Source organism: Photinus pyralis, unplaced genomic scaffold, assembly GCF_008802855.1.
Source record: "Photinus pyralis isolate 1611_PpyrPB1 unplaced genomic scaffold, Ppyr1.3 Ppyr1.4_LG8, whole genome shotgun sequence".
NCBI lineage: Eukaryota > Metazoa > Arthropoda > Insecta > Coleoptera > Lampyridae > Photinus > Photinus pyralis.
Window position 1 is genome coordinate 35081541 of NW_022170819.1, and position 20623 is coordinate 35102163.

The window sequence follows — 20623 nt, forward strand, 5'->3', positions numbered from 1 at the left end:
CTGGTCTTAAAACTCAAATTAATTAAGAGCGTTTCTTTTGAGACCCTCCACGACTTAATCGGATGCTGTTTACTGCAACACATTTATTTAGGTAATATTAATTGCATTTACTTAATTGACCGTATTGAAATGTTTAAAGTCGGTAATCTGTTTAACACATATTGGTAATTGGAATTTCTCAGATCGGCAAAAAGGTCGCTTATCGACGTGATAACGGCGTCAACCTACATGGCCTTTGCTGTTTTAATGCTCGTTTTGATTTACCATAAGAAACAAAAACCTGCAAATAATGGTATAACGTGGCTGAAATTCTAAAATATTAATTTGCGCCAAGAGCTTTCGGACGCAACAAAGATAATTGAAATATCTTGAGGGGACGGTTACAAACGACTTTTTCGTAACGAAGTGCCTAACTTAAAACGCTTCTAGATACCGGGTGATCATATACAGCCCCCTACTTTTTTGATAGAATTACACGTTTTTCACCACCAGAAACCCAAATTAAACAAAATCTCGATGATGTCGGTCTTTCTGTCTGTACTCTCATTTCCGGCTAAATGAATCGTTTGGAACCAAATTTGGTACTCATATTCTTAGACATAAAAAGAAGAGCTGAAAAGCTTTTGGGTAGAATCACGCATGTGCATATGTGCGGGTGGTATCTGTGCTGGCCAAGGTAATATTTTTAATTTGCCGAAAGTTGGTTTGGTTGACACGTCGTGTAAGTAAATTTTTTTTAGAAATGTTTCATCAGGCATACTTTCCCTCATTTGGGATAATCCAAATTGCGTTATTTCAATGATAAACAAATCATGTGAAGCTAAGTGAACTCATTGGATTTTCCCCATCCATAGAATACCAAGTATCACAGAATCAGAACAATCTGTATTGCAATTAAGCAACCACATTTGGGCTATATAAAAGCTGACCAGTTTGATTCCCAATGCCAAAACGTTATGCAACGACGAGTTCGGAGGTCAAGAACAGCATCCACATTATCATACCGAGTGAGATAAATTAACACAAGATTATATGTATTTGGTACACAATGTCCAGGCTTCTACTAGGTAGTTTCTTGTTCACCATATGCTTCTATCTCACGTGGTCTTCAGCTGTTCCACGTATAGATGAAGGTAGAGGGTGCGTTTTTTGGACCAACTTATTAACACTCATTTTACAGCGTACCACTGGAAAGTGTATAAAGGGAAAATACCTCACGATGCCTATAGGGTTGGTACGAACAACGCCGAAGACGCGATTTACATAGCCCAAGTGTTATACAGGGATCTACTGGTTCCAGGCGAAATAGTAGCAGGAAGGCGAGAAGCGGTTTTTGAATGGGGAAATTCGCGACATACAGCCGCTAATAATGTTATGGTAACAAACCACTTCTCCAAAGCAAACCATTAACCAGCTAGTCTTGCAGATCTTATGCTCGAATAATCCAACGCAGTTGAGGTGGGAATCAACATCCAGTTTTCTTTTTAAATCAAACGGTAGATACATTGTTGGGGGATCTGAAGGAGATTCCGATATCTTTATCGGGAGAGGAATTCATGATGACGAAAGGATTGTTGGAAAAGTTGTTGTCGATCATAAGAATACGATATGGCTGCACGCCGTTCATGAAAACCGAGTTGTTCGATTAACCGAATTTGAGGTTCTTTCATTCGCACCGCCTGAAGAAACCGAAGTTACAGAAGTTATCGAAAGCGTGGAATATTTGGATAATCTGCCAGAAAACGTGACCGAAATATCGTTTTCCAAACAAAATGGGGAATGCGATGGGGGAAATGTAGTTATTAACTTTAATTTTTGACCTTTAGGTACTTTGATTTTTCTGTATTATCAGTTGGCGCTTGATAACGTTTTTGTGTAAGATACCAGTGATGTCGCAAAAGATCGACTACGTATCGGTTTGATTAATTAATATTAACTAAGTAATTGATTCTTATTCATAAATTTGAAATTTTTACCTAAATTCAAAGCAAGAATATTTATATAGGCAAAACTTGATAGTAAATAATCAAAACTGTATGAAATAAATACCTACACAAATTATAAATAAATAAATAAACAAATAATTGAATAAATAATACGTTAATAGCTAAAGAAAGAAGTTCTCATAAAATAGAAAAGAAACAAAAATGAACAAAACAAGACAAAAAATTAACACATTGAGCCAATGAGCATTTTTCGTTTTTTTTTCATGCACAGGAAGGATCTCGGTTTCAGAACAAAAGTAACCAAAACGTTATTGTATGGTATGCATGGTATATTTAGGTCACTTGAGAGCTTTTCGAGCGCTTTGCTCCAAGCAGAGCTGGGCAGTATTCGATTTTGTAAATACTTTTTAGTATTCAAATCCTTTAAAGTATTCAAATACTTTGTAGTTAAATACTTTTATGGAAACAGTATTTGTATTTGTAGCTCAAATACTTTCACAAATATTTAGTATTCGAATACTTCGCAAGGTATTTGAATACTTTGGGAAGTATTCGAATACTTCGCATAGTATTTGAATACTTAACCTTCCTTTTTTTTACCAAAAATCGACTACACCAAAATTTCTCGGGAAAACACTTTTTCTTATTAATTTTGGTGCGTAGAATCCAAACAATTCGTACTTTTTCGATCAGACTTCTCAATCAAAAGTTATAGACTAGAAACCAATTTCGAAAGAAAATTCAAAGGGCTGTAACTTTTGAACTAGTAGCCCAATCATGGAACTGTTTGAAATTATGGATTCTACGAGCCAAATTCTATAAGAAAATTTTTTTTCCGGGTCGATCTGAGACAATTTTTTTTCGGGCCTCAAAAAAAGGAAGTGTATAACCTTCCTTTTTTACCAAAAATCGACTGCACCAAAATTTCTCGGGAAAACACTTTTTCTTATTAATTTTGGTGCCTAGAATCCAAAACAATTCGTACGTTTTCGATTAGACCTCTCAATAAAAAGTTATGGACAAAAAACAAATTTCAAAAAAAAATTCAAAGGACTGTAACTTTTGATCTAGTAGCCCAATCTTCAAACTGTTTGAAATTATGTCAGCCTGTCGGTCTATCCATCTGTACTTTCATTTAATTGTAATTTTTGTTCGAGGACCACTGTGTTTTCCAATGGAATAATATTTCTTGTGTCGAATTTCTATTGGTGCGTCTTTACAGCGAGTTTGGAATGTGCATTTGTTCTCTTTGCCTTCATTATTTTGAGAGCACGTTCGTAGACGGCAACTTTTAACAGGAGTGTATGTTATGGTTTAATTGCAAATTTTGAAATATACTCATATTTACACTTTTCTCCCATTTTGGAGGCTTTAAATCGGATTTATTATATACGTAAGAGGCCGTCACCTGCTACCGCAATTGTTATCATTGCATTCTTTTGATGAATTCTTTTCGCTTTAAATGGAGTGTGGACCAAGGCAATCGTGCTAATAACCCTCTTACTAATTGGAGATATGTTAATTTTTTTGGGTTCAACGGATGTGATTTCTTTCAGGCTTTTTGTTCTTAGTTGGGTTTTAGTTTCTAGCTTTAGTTGTAATTTCGAGTTTATGGCGTAGATCTAAGCATAATAATTACAAGTTTTAATCAACATTGGACCTGCTCATATTCTGTGGAACGCGTACTGGGGACTACCCTAGAGCAAACACATCTGGAACTGAAGATAAGAAATTGGGTAAGTTACGATAATTGATTTAATTTTGGAATTAAACGAGTTCGTAATTAGTGGATAATTCCCCTTTAAGCGTTATACCACCGTTAGTTTTCTTGAAAAGTAAAATTTTTAGCGCAACCGAGTTGAAGTCACTTTCTATGTCCATCCGTCCGTTTGACGCGTAGATGTGTCTAAAATTTTAATCACCGATGCTTCTAGTAAAGGCAAACATATCGCATATATTAAAAAACAAATGTGCACATGCCTAGACTGCGCAATATGAACTTTCTCATACATAGTAACATGTTATATTTATCGATGTTTACTTTCTTAGTAAATGATTAATGGGGATGAGGGGGCTCTTTACACATAAACATTTAAAGACCACCTTAGAGAAATTCTCCGAAATATTGAATTTTCGAGATATTTCCAATTAAGTTTGTACATCGCCAGTAGGTGACGACCTTTCCGCCATTTAAGAGTACCCTTCTCTGACACTCCGTTCTGCAGATATTTGCACTGAAATGTTTGACATCGCCAATAGATATGTCTCGTCCAGACGATTGATTTTGCCTTTGAGAGTATTTTCCTCCGACAAACCCTTTTCGAGATATTCCCTGTTAAAGTATTGACTTCACCATGCCATGGTATCACGATGATATTTTTCTTCCAGACCCTCCTCCGACAATATGTTCTTGAAGTAAAGGGAATGATATCCGATCACGATAAGGGGCCGAAGAGACCTTTCATTAGAGTACCATGGAGGATAAAACCAGTTCCCCCCATCCCCCTCTTTTGATAAGAAAGAAGTGCGGTACTTGGTAGAGAAACGGTTCCTTTTGTTGAGATCATGAAAGATAAAATCCATTTCTACCTCCCACTCCCTTTCGCCCTGTTACCCATTGATCGCGAAAAGGGGTGTTAGTACATACCAATTCATTTCGATTATAGAATACCATGAAGGGTAGAACGTGTGTTCACCCCCCCCCCCTCCCAATTTTCAAAAGTTTAACATAATATAATTCAATATTGAGTTTTACTGTTTCATTCCAGCATGTATTTATTCAAATCATTAATATTAATTTTTTAATGCGTTAGTAACATTTTGATTGTATAACTATTTCTCGATTAGATAGTAACGTATTACTTCAATGTTGTAAAGCATTCCTTATTTTTCTAATTTTTATAAATTATACGAATATTCTTTTACAATTTTCTTTTGTTGTTTAATGCAAAATACTTTAAATAAATATGTTATACGTTACGTTGACCTGTAAATTGCCGATTTATTGGATCATATAATGAGGACCATGTATATTCAAACACTTAACTTTTGAGTTTATCAAAGCAGGACTGTACCTATGTCACAATCACACTATACAACAATTGTATTACAGTAGCCACCACTATCGTTATCTTTATCTTCTAAACGACGACGAATGGTATGTTGTCTCCTTATCGTTGAGACGTGCCGTTGTAGGTGCAAGAGACACCGAAATAAATCAGGTGATTTTTGAGGTTATGACGTATGTTTTTTTGTTGTGTAACACGTTTTTGTTTACGATAATTTTGTCAAATAAAGACAGGAATGATTTAATTTTAAATAATCGCAAATAATGTATTTCGATCAGTCGGGCGTAAGTAAAAGATCGTCTCGTTAGCTAATTACATGCCCCCCTTTTAGCTGGCAGTTGTCGGGAATGCGGAAACTTCGGAAATCGGCATGGAAAGCGAGTATATACAAACGCAGTGCGTTTTGGCCGACGGCGGCGATAGGTTCGGTGTCTGCGCCTTGGCTTTCGATCCGAACGAGGAACTATTATGGATGGGAAATCAAGGGGTAATACTTTCCGTGTCTAATTACGAGGTGCGATTGTACAGTTTTAGGGGCACGTTACGTCGTATTACGGGGGCGCGATGCAGAAGTATACGTCGTTTCAGGTTCACGCGACTCAAGATATACGACATATTTTGCCTATCGACGAGGGCTTACTGATTTTAACCGCTGGAATGCTTCGTTGCCAAATTCGGAGAGGGATACCTGTGTTTACTCATACGTACGTTTGTCTGGCTGTCCAAGAAGGTTTAAATTGTCACTTGCAGGTCGCCCAATTTAACCGAGATGCAGTGCATGTTGCAGTTATCGCCTTCTCGGTTTCTTCTGGCAGGCCACCAGGATAAGATGATCGATTTTAATATTTCACTTTGCAAAGAGACCGCTTTGGTAAAATGTTTGCGTTTCATTCTACTCCGTTCTGACGGTGTGTGATTTAGGTGGATGTTGGGGAATCGGGATGTGTGATGCTTCGAGGGCATGGTAGATTTGTTTGTGCAGGTGATCCACTGGGACGGATTGATTTACGTGATCCGAACACTTTGAAAGTTGAGCACACGTTGGAGACTCACAGTGGCAGTCTCAGTGATTTTGATGTGCAGGGAAATTTGCTTGTTACCTGTGGATTTAGTAGCAGGTATCGTGTAGTCTTTATTAATTTATAACTACTCTACCAGGTACTTACTGTAAATTTCACATTTAAAATGTTTATAAAACAGAACAGACAGAGGGAGGTTTTAGGTCTCATTGATGAGTTTCAAAATTACATCATTAAGAAAACAATTACACCATCATATCTCAAGTAAAATCATGGTCTAAGCTGGGCATGAATTTATTAAAAAAGGAATGAATTCAGTTTTGTGAAATAAACTCTGTATTTATTTTTGGGGAATTTTGTACCAATAGGTAAGGGCCGAATTTTTTCGAAAACACTTCTCACATTCGGCATTTCCATGAATTTTCCTACATTTTAAAAAAATTCTGCACATGTTTAATATTTTTAAAATATTGCTAGGTGAGTAGGTACATATTTTCAATATCTTTAATATTTGTGACACATTTCAGTTTCCAAAATGTTTCAGTCTTCAAAAAATGTCCAATATTTTACACATTTCCAAAAATTGCACACATTTTTTATATTTCCAAAATTTGTTCGACATTTCCAAAACTTTTCCATCTTCAAGGCATTTCCAAAAATATGCGACACCATGATTGATTGATTGATTGAACATTGTCGGATGTTTAAAAAAATTGCTCCACATTTGCAATATGTTCTATTTTATATTTCTAACATTTCCATTGCTGTGATAACACATATCATTTTGGTTTCCATAATTTTTTTTGTTTATGAGAAAGACTGGTTACGCTACGGACGGTTCGTCTTTGTGTAAATTGAATGTGGGCCGCCAGATAATGCGAAATTATTGTTCCTATTTAAGTTGATAAGAAATTTTAAGATAAAATTTGCAGGTGTTTTCTTTGTGTAAAATTTCTTTGTTAGGCATACAACATGGACAGATGTGTTCAGGTAAGTTAATGGGAGAAACGACAATTTCTGTCTTAAATGTAAGTGGTTCGATCAATTGTACTGCAAAGGCAGCTTATTTTAGTTGATGTTGATCCTATAAATCGTGGAAACCTTCTGAGTTTGACTCCCTTAATTGGAATTCACTTTGATCCCACCAAGTAAAAAGTCTAATAAGACTAGTTGCAAACTCAGAAATTTCTTCCGATGAGAATACAACAAAAGAAACAAGTTTACGCGCAAATTTTTCACGCCCACTTTCACTAAGGGTAGTGAAAAAACTAAAAACGCGCTATCGTTATAATAATCAAAATGGTAACTCGTAAACTTTTGACCTTGGCAAAATGCTAACCTTCCAAGAAACCATAGGATATTATGGATGCTTGGAACTAAATATTTTTCGTCTCTTTGAAGCTCGGTTAATCCCGAACGCTAGATTTAATTATTGGCGCTCTAAAGGCTGGTGAAATGAACACTCTTACTGACCAAAACGCTAAGCTTACGCATTGACTCTTCGGATGCCAAAACGCCGCAACTTGTATCAAAATCTTCCCGGCTCAAAACAGACTTCTCTCAGAGGAATTTAACTCGCAGCGTAAGATATGAAACCTTATATTACCTGTTTTTATCACGTAAAACGATACCATTTGCCCGCAATGCGGCGACAGATACAATTTAAAACAAAGACGTCTCTCACAGACTTGACAAAGTTGACAAATTAAGCTCGTTGGATTCCAATGGACAAAATAAAAACTTGAACGTGACCTAATGAATATTTGTTTGGTGGAATATAACGGAAACTTTGACTGCATTTAACCTTTAGAATTCATTCTTCCGCACATTTTAATCGGATAACAACGGAAAAAATTTTACGTAAAAATGCCCTCTGTGCAAGTTCTCTCAATACAATTTGAGTGACATTTGAAAGTAACAAATGCACTGGAAATTATTATCTTAATCGACAATTGAATTCAACAAAAAGAAGCCCGCATAACAAAGATCATACAAGTGTTTAAAAAGTAAGTAACATTTTCTTCTATTTTCGTTGTTGGCGTTTGATGTACACGGTGGTCCAAATTGGGTACTTTCTTATGAAAACACCCTTTACTTTATGAGATAAAAAAATGGAACTAGGTGTCTGGAGCTCAAGGTTAAAGAGAATATCACTGGCGTCAACAGAATTCAGCTACCCATCTCTAATCGTTTGGCTGCTAGTTGGGTTTCTCGAATGTAGTCCATTTTTTTAATGCCCAATAATTTTCTTATTATTAAACAATTGATTTTGGCACAATCTTTCTTCTAGCACTTTCTTATGTAGAATCCATTGCGATAGACAGCTTTTATACAGGGTGTTTGGTTTTGTACGGCCCTATAATACATTTTTTCATACAGACCACCCTATATACCTTGGAGTTTTTGAAAAGCGTAAAATTTCCTACATTTTGATGTATCACGTGATATATTTATATGAAATATTATTTGCAAAAATTAACATTTTGAACAATATACTCCTATACGTATCCAATGTTTCCTTCACACCTTCACAAAATATTTCCGAAGCATTTTCAAAATTGTGTACTCATTTTTCAACGTTTACTGCATTCTAACACTTTCAATACATCTGACATTCCCAAAACATTTAAAACAAGTATTAATTATGCACAACTCTTGTACAGATAAAGCGCATTTTTTTTAAAATCGAAATAGCTCAGTGAATGGTTGGGTTATAAGGTGCTATAACTATTCGCTTCGACTTCAGCAATAGATGTCTCGTTCAGGCGATTGATTTTGCCTTTGTGAATACTATATATAATAATATATTATGAATACTCTCACAAACCGTTTTCGAGATATTCGCTTATAAAGTTTTGACATCGCCAATCAATATATTTGTTCCAGACGTCCCAATCGCCGTTTGTGAGTACCCTCCTCAGACAATCTGTTTTGGTGATGTGTTCCCCTCCCCCATTTTCAAAAGTTATACTTGGCACTAGTAAATGCATACGTATGGAAAATCTGAGACCAATAACTGATTGTACAATTCCATAAGGTAAAATGCTTTTAAAACTAACGTTAATAACGTGGTGATTTTCGAAATTAAGTTAGTTCAAAATCAAAGTTCTAAGGTTGCGTAACGTTCAAAGTCCAGTTTTCTCGCCGTTCAAAGTTCAAAGGTTGGTCGCCGTTCAAAGTCCAAAGGTTTGATTTGTTTTGGCGTTTTTCATTAGAAACTCCAAAAATTGCACATGAAAATTCAAATGTTAGAAAATGAATCCTAAATTCGACACAAAAAACATTTGATTTGGTGTTTTCGTTTTTATTAAAAAGCCTACAAATCGCATATTTCAATATGGATGAAAATTTGAATTTCAACAAAATAAATTTTTTGCAAAAAAAGCCAAATGCCAAATTGCGGAAAGAATTTTTTGCAAATACAAATTAGTCCCAAATTCTAAACACACATTTTCATATGGCGTTTTTCATTATAAACCCCGAAAATTTTACGGTTACAATTTACGAGAAATTTTAGCAGAAGAGATTTTTTACGAAAAAAATGCTTGTGGGTACAAATTAGCCCCAAATTAAATACACAAATTTCTCAAATGTTGCAAAGGTTCTATTTATTTTTGTGTTTTCCATTGGAAACCCCGAAATGTTCACTTTGCAATTTACATTTATTTTTCTGGCAAAAAAATGCTTGTACTATTCTTTTTAAAAATCCGTGAGACGTTTGGTTATTGCCTATACCCATTATTCGCTAGTTATTTATTATTCATTATTTGGAAAACTTACGCAGAAATTTAAATAAAATTAAGAAGTCATACAATCGAGAAAGAATAAAAATTATCAAGTGTAACATGAATTCATGGTTGATTTCCCCGAAGAAATCGGCTATAACATGTACTGTTCTATTGAAATTATTAAAAATTCACAAATATCCGTAATCTTTAAATGTTGTGTAAACTACGTCATGCGGAGGTTTTATTTGGTTTCGGCACCATGTTAAATGTGGTTGTTTATTGGAGATTAAACGCATTGTCGAACATATTATTTGATTGTGAGGTCAATGTTTTGTATCATATTTGTTTAAATAATTGTTTTGCTTATATTGTTTCGGTAATTGTAAATTTAAACGTGTTACATGACTAGATTTATTCAGTTGGGAATTATTTGCGTAGTATTTGTAAAAGTTTTATTTCATGCTTTTCCCCGATCCTAGATAAGAAGTTTTCTTATCGCTGCGTAAGGTAAGATACGCATGTGTTATCACCGAAGTAAGCAGAAGTTAATTCTTTCGAAGTGGCAGTATTTTGTTAAGGAAGGAAGGGAGAAAGGGAAATTGTTTTAAATAGGAGAGGAAGACTTTAATCTTCTTTCCTTTGCAATGAACACTTTGAAGTCTTCCATTATCGGCAAAACATTTGCGAGAAGTGTCCATTTTCATGATGTGCATTGCGAACCACTCAAAACAAAAGAAATCTATGTCAAATAATCTTAGTGTTTGTTCTGCAGGGCGCTTCTAAAATGATTAGTTTTTGGCCTAAACTTATCGAAAAGGTACTGCTCTTGATAGTTTTTCCCACCCTCACGTACTTAGTAATAAAGTGGTGTTGCGTTGGGGTAAAAAATTGCGGGTGGGATCTGTGCTAGCCACAGCAAATTTTCAATTTAGACTCCAGTGACGTAGTCAGTTTTTTCCAAAATACATATTTTTGGTTGGTTTTTGTACGAAATGGATTTCGTTTCGTTTGAGGTTTCTGCATACACTGGGTCCTGGGATCTAATCGAGTAACGATAGTCGTTTTCTAGGCAAGGAAACCTATCAGTGGATCGTTTTTTGATGGTATACGATCTACGAATGATGCGAGCTGTTTCACCCATACAAACAGTTTTGGATCCCCTCTATCTTCGTTTCCTACCGTCGCTTTCATCGAGACTCGCCGTGGTGTCTGCGATAGGTCAGGCGCAGCTTGTCGACACCGTCGCACTATCCGAGCCCAGACTATGTCTACTTCAGATGGAGAACCCTGGTATGCGTAAGGTTACGGCTGATCGCCTGTGCGCCATGGTTACGTTACAGGTGCGATGTGTCTTGCGTTCGACACGTGCTCGACAAGCCAAGCGCTGGCGTTTGGCGACAACGCCGGTTCGATTCACCTGTTCTCCGCGACCAGTGATCCGGTTTTCAACACCTACTCGCGCATAACCGAGCACGCCGATCCGGTTACTCACTTTCCCAGTTTCGCGATCGACGATTACGAAACGCCGCTTTCGATCGTCCCACTGCCGATCATCAACACGGACATGCCGCTCGCGTCCGACTGGCCCGAGCATCTCATGCAGAAGTGCTATCGGTAAGCCGATCGATCCGTGCCACTTCCACACGTTTCGTTTTTCAGCAAGTCGCAACCGATTGATCCGGAAATATTGCGCGCGATGAAGATGCAGGGACCTATCGGATACGCTCCCAACCCCAAGGCGACTAGGCGTAATCAAGTGAGATCTAATAAATTACCTTCTGTCTACTTTTATTGAAGTAGACGGAACGTAACGCATTGCAGTACTGGTAGGGTTTCACCGTGTGGATGCTTTCTGATTTGTAGCTTGTAGGTTTCGTGATGTATTGCAGTATTCATTTTTAGTTTACTTTTGTTGCAAAATCAAGACTGAATTTATGGCTGTTGTAGCTTTTTGTGTATTATTGTTAAATAAACGTTTTTTGTTATCTCAGCTTAGGTTTTTTGGATTTTCGGGCATCGGCCTCGCTTATAAGTGTTCTTCCAGGTGGCGTACAATTTAGAAACGAATGGTTCTAGAACGTTGACCAAAAGCACCCAAGAAAATCGGACCATTAAGCAATTGGCGGACGAAGGTGGTAACTTTGTGGCGATACCGAAGCGATATCGAAAGGTCGATTTAAAGTACACCAAACTAGGAAACGAGGAAATGCAATTCGATCAGTTTAATAAGACCTCGCTTCCGGGTTTGGAGGCAACTTTACCCAATTCTTACTGCAATACCATGATTCAGGTAGAACAGACCGTGCTTTTGATCTTAAGGTACATTTCTTCCTAGGTGCTGTACTATACTGAGCCTTTACGCGCATCGCTGCTGTCGCACTTGTGCATAAAAGAGTTCTGTCTGTCGTGCGAGCTCGGTTTTTTGTTTCACATGCTTTTAACTTCCCAAGGCACGCCCTGTCAGCCCGGAAACTTCCTTCGAGCCTTTCGAACTGTGCCCGAAGCATCCGCGCTCGGCCTAATCGTCAGCGATCTCAATCCCGAGGCGAAGCAAAAGTTGGATCTAGGAGGACTTATACAAGTAGCGTATTTCCTCTCAGAATCGCGTTTTTCTTCTTGCCAAATTATAGAATTGGAATCGCTTCATCTTGCACCAAATGCACGTTGAGCTGCTCGAGACCAAGAAAAGAAAGGAGGAGAATAAGACCAATAAGAAACCTTTCATTTACAAGGAAACCGATTTTCCGACGATCATGGGTAGCCAAGGAAAGAGAACCACAGGTACACAAGAAAGCTGCACTCAGGGCATTTTCACTCGCCTTTTTTTAGATGTTACCAAAATTGAAGAGGAAAAGCAAGAAGAAGAGAGCGAGATCAGTCAACTTTTCGGCACTAAGCAGTTGCAGATGAATTGCTGCCTCAAATGCGGATTTGAGGTAGAAATGATACGAAAGTAGCATTTTACGTTCTTTCTTCCAGGTACGAAAGGAGACGTTTCTGCTGGCGTGTAACCTGATCTACCCCACAAACGAACCGGAAAAGGACGAGTGGTCATTTTGCGACATTCTAAAGCGCTCACTGTGTCCACAGCAAACCACACCCGCCTGGTGCGACCAGTGTACTAAATTCACCCCGACCTCCCAGGCCAGAATTCTGCAAGCGCTTCCGAAACTTCTCTCCGTTAACACAGGCCTCCATAATCCACAGCACAAACAGTTCTGGCAAAACCAAATGGATAAGGTGGTGGCCAAGGTAATCAACAATGAGAGTGCACGCTCGACAACCCCCAACCTACTGGTGACCTCGTCGAAACCGTGCCGATACGGCGACAACTGCTCCAGGCCCGGTTGTCGTTTCAGGCATAGCTTCGACAATGCGACCGTACCTCAAGCGCCTGTCAATAACTTATACTGCAGCAACAACTGGCTACCTCACCAAATACGAATTACGCTAAAAGGTCAAAATCTGCTAATCGCAAATTTAGACCGCGAGGTAAGAACGAGCGATGACTAGCCATTTTCATAATTAACTTTGTCGTCTAGAAAGAGCAAGCCCAAGGCGGCGGCGGGGACCAGATTAAAACCGACATTACAGATTCCAGGGAGTACACCTTGACCGCCGTCGTCTGCTTCGTCAACGATCAAATCTCCTCCGAAAAGCAAAACCTGGTGGCGCTAATCAAGGTGCCCGAAACGTATCTCGCCGATGGCAAGGACGCGAAGGTCGACGTTCAGCAGTGGTTTTTGTTTAACGATTTTAGCATCTATCCGATTCCGCCTCAGGAGGTGGTGTGGTTCAGTTTGGATTGGAAGGTTCCGTGCGTCTTGTATTATTCGACTAAGGAGGTTACGGATGTGCGTAGTGACATCGTCTCCGGACTTACAAAGGTTAGTAAGTTGGCCATTATTGAAGTACTATACCTACTTGTTATAATTGTGACCAATTTAACGAAAATAAAACTACGCAAATTTTATGCGCATGCGGCACGAAAAGCTACTTTTACGCCCCCGGCCAATATTTACTGTTGTTGACGGAAACAGGAAAAGAGGGACTTTTCCCTATCATTTAGGGATTTCTGTTTTTTTGCAGTCTTCCTCCACTCAGTCCCGTCCCTCGCGTTTCTTATCATAAAAATGGGTCACCCTGTGTGGAATATCACATTTTTTTAAGTGTAAATTTGGTCGCTGGTTTTGAAGTAAACACGGAGATTTTGGTTAACCGAATGAAAGAAGATACAGGATTGTCTTCGCTTGAAAGAATAAGAGAGATAGGAGGCGGACAAATTACGGGGGCGTTATTTTTATTTAAAATCCGGGCATTTTTTCTCTGGCACGGATGGTGAATGGTATATTGCGAGATCTTGTTATGATTAGGGATTTGTTTTTAGGCGACTGTGTCCGACGGTTGAAGGCAAATTCCGGCATATTAAAGGAAAAGCAGTGGGTAAATTGATCAAAAATCCATAATTCCAATGGTTTTGCTGGTTTTCAAGGGTTTTTTTGTCATTATGATTTTTTGCTTCAATTTAAGGGGGGAAATGTTGTGTAAACAAGGTCATGCAGACGTTTTGCTCGGCACCTATAACAATAGGTCACCCTATATGTGGAATATCAAGTGCTTAAGTGGAAAATTTCAACGTTGTTTTGTATAAGAATTGTTAAATAATGTTTAAGTTTTGTTTAAATTTATGGTTTTTGTAATTGATTAATTTAGACAATGTTTGCCATTTGGTCATTTTTGCGCGTTTTATTAAAAGGTTTATCTCGCCATTGCAATAAGAACATTTGTTATGGCATTGCGTAAGGTGAAATTTAATTAGTTTCAAGATAAGCACGTGTTATCGCCGATAAGAAAACAACAGATGTGCAGTTTATTTCGAAGCTTCACTGTAGATAACGAGGCTTCTTTGGTGGTGCACATTTGAAAAGTGCAATTGCACACAGCATTTTTATTAGGCGCCCAACGTGGAGCGCATAGAATTTTTATTTGAGCCCATTTGTTGAGAAGGTTGCCAAATACCCTGTTACGATTAAGGCACCGGAAAAGGGTGATAAATCACAGCATGTGGAATGTGATAGAGTGGTTGAAACCACCCTCCTGAACGTTGAAGTGGAACTGGTCATGGTGGTAGAGAAGCCTGTTGATTCAAACAATGGAAATAATGCTTACATACATGACAAATAAAGAAGGTATTAAACATAAAAATGAAGAAGAGGAAGAAGTTGTGGAAGAGCAGCAAGCGGTTGAAGGTAAACTGCAGATTCAAGAGGAAGAAGAAGTTTATGTTCAGAAGCAGCAGAGAGTGATTGTAGAGGTTAGGAAAAAGGAAAATTCGCCAAAAATCTATAATCCAATGGTTTTGCTAGGGGGGTTTTTATGTAATTATGATTTTGTGTTTCAATTTAAGGGGGGAAATGTTGTGTAAACAACGTTATGCGGACGTTTTGTTTGGGCTCGGTACCTATAATAATAATGGGTCACCTTGTGTGTAGAATATCAAATAAAGTTTTGCTGGTTTTGCAAAACGGAGTTCGTTCTTTTTATTTAAATTTGAAGTTCAACCTTGTTTTTTATAAGAATTGTTAAATGTTTTGTTTAAATTAATCGCTTTTCTAAGTGATTAATTTATATAAAGTTAAGAAGTGTTTGCCATCTGGTCATATTTGCAGAATTTTATTAAAGGTTTATCTGGCCATTGCGATAAGAACCTTCGTTATCGCGTTGTGTGAGGTGAAATTTAATTAGTATCAAGATAAACACGTGTTATGGGTGATAAGCAAAAAGCAGGTGTGCAGTTTATTTTGAACCTGGCGTTAATCAAATTTGGTTTTGAAATTCTAACGGAGATTTTTGAGGTGGGGGAAAGAAGATCCATAAGTACAGTACGGGAAGATAACGAAAAACAGGTTTCTTTGATGATGGACGTTTGCACACAGCATTCTTATTTGGCGGCCAACGTGGGGCGCATAGCAATACAGTCTATGTATCTTCTAAGTATTCCGCCGAGCCATCATCGTTCTCAATACTGACATGCTCTTCATCTCTGTTCAACACATATCCATACAATTGCAATTTTAGCTCCTGCACCTTCGTCGACGCCTTCACAACCTTACCCTGCACGCTGAACCACTTATTTCTTCAAGTTCCTTTTCAAATTATCTTCACGTGTACTTCCCAATCCCAAATTCTTATGTTTTTTTTTCAAATTCAAATTCACGTTCTCTCAATTTCTTGTTTTTCAAGTTCTCCCCAATTTTCTCTTGAGGGGCTTTTAAAATTTTTCTTCTCGGGTACTTCTCAAGGCCGGGTCCCTGGTTCAAATCCGGGTTCCGGCATAGATATTTGTTAATGTATGGAGGGTTGGGTTGGTTGAACAGTCTTGGCTGAACCCCTCCCACTCAAAAATAAAGGCAAAACTAAAGTTCTTTCCTCTTTATGTTCCCTACTCTTAAGCGAGCATTTCTTAAGTTCTTCTAGAATTCTCTTCTCAAGTTATTCTCACGTGGTTTTCATTAAAAATGTACAAATTTGCCGGTATAGGAAATTTTGTGTGTGTACCGCTTCATACAGAAAGAGAACGGAACTAATATGCGAGGTAAGCGCGTTAATATAAGAAATGAGTGTTCAAGCTACAGCTACGGTGTTGCCGGTTCAAAAACCGTCTTGACGGAGAATGGGGACAGTGTTTCTGTTATACCTTCACCTGTATAAAGAAGCAGAGTGGTTTTTGGTGCGGCCGTTTCGGTTTTTTAATTCGGTGAGCACGTAAGTAAAAATCGGGTGGGAGAGAAAGATTCTTAGCCAAACTTTCGAGGTGAAACTACGTAACGTAAGCGCGGAAATTTCTAAATCGCGTAACACGAAATTCTTCCCAAGCTTTCAAGGCGAATCTTGTGAGTTGTGCGAGGCATTTTTTGGAGACCGCGTGAAGATTTTTTTTTCAATTAAGAGTTCGAACGAAAGTCGTATAACCGCATAATATAAAAGTAATCATTATCCGCACAACCGGGAGGTTTGTGCCACCAGTTTCGACAAAATTGTCCTGGTGGCTGGTTTATGAAAAAAGAGGAACTTAACTGCGTAGCGGAGTCGACCTGCCGGCTTATACAATTTTTAATTATTGATGGTGCAAGGTGTTACTTTTTAAAGCGTAAGCGAACAATAATCGTTTCGTTGTATTATCGCATTAACGTATTCGCATAAAAATAAATTTTATTACCACGAAAGCGTTGCGATCCAAGGAGAAAAACGTCCATTGCGGATATATTTGGAGTGCTTAGATAATTGAAATATAAGTTTTTTAATCAAAACTGTGCACCTCTCTTGCCGTATACACGTTCTTTAATTAAAAAAAATTACATCCCCTTCTGTGGGTTAAGAAAATCCGCACAATTTTTATGATTTATCACGACAATTATAACTCTAGCAAGGTACTGATTTATCTGAGCCCAAAGCACCATAGGCAAATTATCAAATATGATCTATCGGTTGCATTACGATTACTCTGGAGCGATGTAAACAGGGGCGGACTGGCCCGGGGGGGGGGGGGCGGGTGGCGATTGTCACCTGGTCTGTAGGTCATTATGGCCCGTTGGAAATTTATAAGTATGTGCTGAATTAGACAGCATTAATGTAAGTTTCTTGCACTCTTAATAAAATATTGTTACGGAAACGCTCCAGACGTGACGTCGCCTTTGGCGCTCTGGAATTTTCTAGGCGCGCGATAGTGGGAATGTTTGCGACGAATCTAGTAATTACGCGAGTGTTCTGGACTTACATTGCTTGCGTGTATAAATGGTTGCGGACCGAACATCGCAGGCAGTTTACTACCGAACGAGATCGAGTACGGATGAAACATCGAGCGCGGAAATATAAATTGCGAAGTGTGTGATATAAATAGTCGATATAAATTGTACAGTTTTTATACTGTTTTAGTTTTGTTTAATAAATATTGATATAAATCGAACCCGAATTTATAAATCACGTTACATTATTAACACGTTTCTCTCATTGGGGTTGAAGTTAGGTTGTTCATTATAAAATTATGTGTTTATTTAAGTGTTTGACAAATGAATTTATCATTTTTTGTCGTATTTTGAAAGTGCTGAAACACAGTTATAGGCGACGCGCCTCGTTTGGATTATGTATATTTTATTACTTTTAATTATCAGCTGCAATTAAAAAATGTATATTCTAATTGATTTTCGAGAAAAGAATACTTTAAAATGAAGCAAAAAATGATTTTGTGGTGCACCGAAGAGCCCCCCCCCCCCCCCCCGCAATAGTCATTACACTAATACTTTAATGGCCCGTAACCTATGCAATTCCATCTGGCCTGTAAGTACCCAGTCCGCCCCTGGATGTAAATAAAGAAAACTACTTTAGTCGTGGCTGTTTATGGACTCCTCAGGCCGCGGGCAACTGTTCTACCTTGGCTCATTGTATTTTTGGCATATAAATTGTGTATCATTTGCAGGACGTCTTCACTCAAGACCAGTGCATCGCGCGAAGCGGAGGAACGCGCGGCGTCACGTTCACCCCGCTCGCGCAGTCCGAAATGCCGAAACCCGGCGAGCTCGTCGCCATGGACGCCGAATTCGTGACGCTAAACCAGGAAGAGTCCGAGTTGCGCAGCGATGGAAAAATGTCGACGATCAAACCGTCGCAAATGTCCGTCGCGCGGATAACGTGCATACGCGGGTTAGTTTTAGCGCAACTTCGTCTTCCTCACTCACACCAGTTTTGCTTTAGGCAAGGTTCCTTGGAGGGCACCCCGTTCATTGACGATTACATTTCGACGCAGGAACAGGTGGTCGACTACTTAACCAAGTTTTCGGGAATCAAACCGGGAGATTTAGACGCCAATTTCAGTTCGAAGCATCTGACGACATTGAAGTCTACGTACACCAAGCTTCGTTTCTTGCAGGACAGTGGCGTCGTGTTCGTCGGTCACGGGCTGAAGAACGATTTTCGGTAAAATTCACACACTTGGCGATTGTCACTCATGGAAAACTTTTAGCGTGATTAATCTCGTCGTTCCACCGGAGCAGGTGGTCGATACAGTTTTTTTGTTTCACATACCTCATCACCGGATGGTGTCTTTACGTTTCTTGGCTTGGCATTTTTTAGGTAGGTGCACGTTAACACTATGATTGTTGATGATACTAACCCCCAAATCCTCAAGAGGTTTATTATTTAAATTTTCATGAATGTATAACATTGTTTTACTCTAAATTCAGGTATGAAGATCCAGTCGGAAACTCACGACTCAATCGAAGATGCGCGCGCAGCCTTACAGTTATATAGGCGTTATAAAGCTTTAGAGGCAGACTCCAAATTGGCAGAGGCGCTCAGCGAGCTATACGAACGCGGAAAGTCCTTGAATTGGAAGGTCCCGGCGGACTAACGCGTTTGTAAATTAATTTATGTGATATCTTTTAAACAAGGTTTTTTAAAATATTGTATTGTCTTTTTTAATTTGTTTATATAGTGAGTAGTAATTAATGCTGCATTTTGTCTTATCATTCCAGATTTTATTTTGAATATATTTTTATACAGGCAAATTTGATTGTGTTGTACCATCTCAATAAATGCTGTATTTTACTTATTTATTAATCGAATGCGACTAGCAGGCCAGATGAAACAAACGAACTCTTAGCAAAGTTGCCGACTTTTGAAAATTCCAGGGGGGGGGGCACAACCGTTTCTACTAAAAACTTTACGCAAAGATAATTTATATTTCTGTATTTTCAAAAATTTACTTAATCTCATACTTATGTTATATGTACATAATAAGTAAATATACCTAACTACGAGCAGTTCAAACTTAACATTTCTCAAGAAGGAAAGAAATAAAGTGTAAAAATACTCTCAATTCATCCTCAATCGAATAAACCCGTACAAGACAACGAAAATCAGAGGCTTGTACTCTACCTTTTTGTTGTTTTTACTTATTAAAGTATATGAAATTTCGAGGGGTTGCATTACCTCCCCTAAATTGTTCCAGCCGGGGCACATGTCCCTGTGCCCCGCCGCAGTCGGCGCCTATGACTCTTAGCATGGACTTGTGGTTTGGACTTGTAGGATCTGATTTACCCGCGTACGGGAGGGAAAGAATGCCCCTAGCGCAATAAATATAAAAGAAAAAGTGCGGAAACTGTGGCGTTTGCGATTTTTATTCGGTTATTTGTAAACATTTTCTAATAAATGATTTTCTTCAAACTCGATGGATTACCAAATTTTATTTTGAACTTTGACAAGAAATATGACACCACTAAAATAGGGTTATTAACCTCTGATGAAATTGAAAATGGAATACTATACCGCAAAACTCTGAAGGTCATTGAACTGATAATATTAAAATGACGTCACAGAAGATCCCGAAAAGTTTATTGAACTTTGATGACCTTGAAAATAAAATGACATTACAAAATTGGGGTCATTGACTTTTCTGTTTCTCTTTATTTTGTTTTGCTGTGTACCTATGGTCCAAAATTACCTAACAAATGATTATGAGATGTATTTTTGCGCATATGGATTGTGTTAAAAAGAATCGTACATGCAAGCGCAAAAAGTAAGGTTAAGTGCATGCTCATTTTAATCAAATATAGTGTTTCTACTTACATATGCAATTGGGTAGCAGCCAAAAACTAAAATAGGAAGCACTTCACCACTGGTAGGTATATAATATGTATTGTAATCACATTTATTTATACAAAACTGACACTGTACTTTCCATAAATGTTTCGTTCGGAAATGTGTGCACAATTGCGCATGCGCTATTAACTTAAACATGTAAAAGTGTAGACCCAGATAACATAAATTCTTCTTGGAATATTCTCTCGGTACTTATACCTACTGAA

At 38.1% G+C, this 20623-nt stretch overlaps 2 protein-coding genes across 4 annotated transcripts; both read left to right on the forward strand.

Moving 5' to 3' along the window:
* The first annotated feature begins 931 nt into the window (after positions 1-931).
* On the forward strand, positions 932-2079 carry LOC116178555. Its single transcript, XM_031498087.1, has 3 exons — positions 932-1133; positions 1181-1377; positions 1427-2079. Exons 1-3 carry the CDS (start codon positions 1049-1051, stop codon positions 1817-1819), a joined length of 675 nt encoding a protein of 224 aa, XP_031353947.1. The 5' UTR covers positions 932-1048; the 3' UTR covers positions 1820-2079.
* A 3060-nt stretch (positions 2080-5139) lies between these two features.
* LOC116178050 (PAN2-PAN3 deadenylation complex catalytic subunit PAN2) lies at positions 5140-19372 on the forward strand. Of its 3 annotated transcripts, none has more exons than XM_031497330.1 (17): positions 5140-5298; positions 5346-5501; positions 5549-5718; positions 5765-5885; positions 5936-6132; positions 10831-11051; positions 11102-11375; positions 11421-11517; positions 11806-12051; positions 12097-12342; positions 12392-12697; positions 12741-13253; positions 13304-13648; positions 18238-18461; positions 18513-18734; positions 18781-18890; positions 19001-19372. In XM_031497330.1, exons 1-17 carry the CDS (start codon positions 5278-5280, stop codon positions 19165-19167), a joined length of 3636 nt encoding a protein of 1211 aa, XP_031353190.1. In that variant the 5' UTR covers positions 5140-5277; the 3' UTR covers positions 19168-19372. The 3 variants fall into 3 exon arrangements, with proteins under 3 accessions (XP_031353190.1, XP_031353189.1, XP_031353188.1); XM_031497329.1 differs by having other exon boundaries at positions 12392-12542; positions 12591-12697; positions 18238-18734; XM_031497328.1 differs by having other exon boundaries at positions 18238-18734.
* Positions 19373-20623: the final 1251 nt, after the last annotated feature.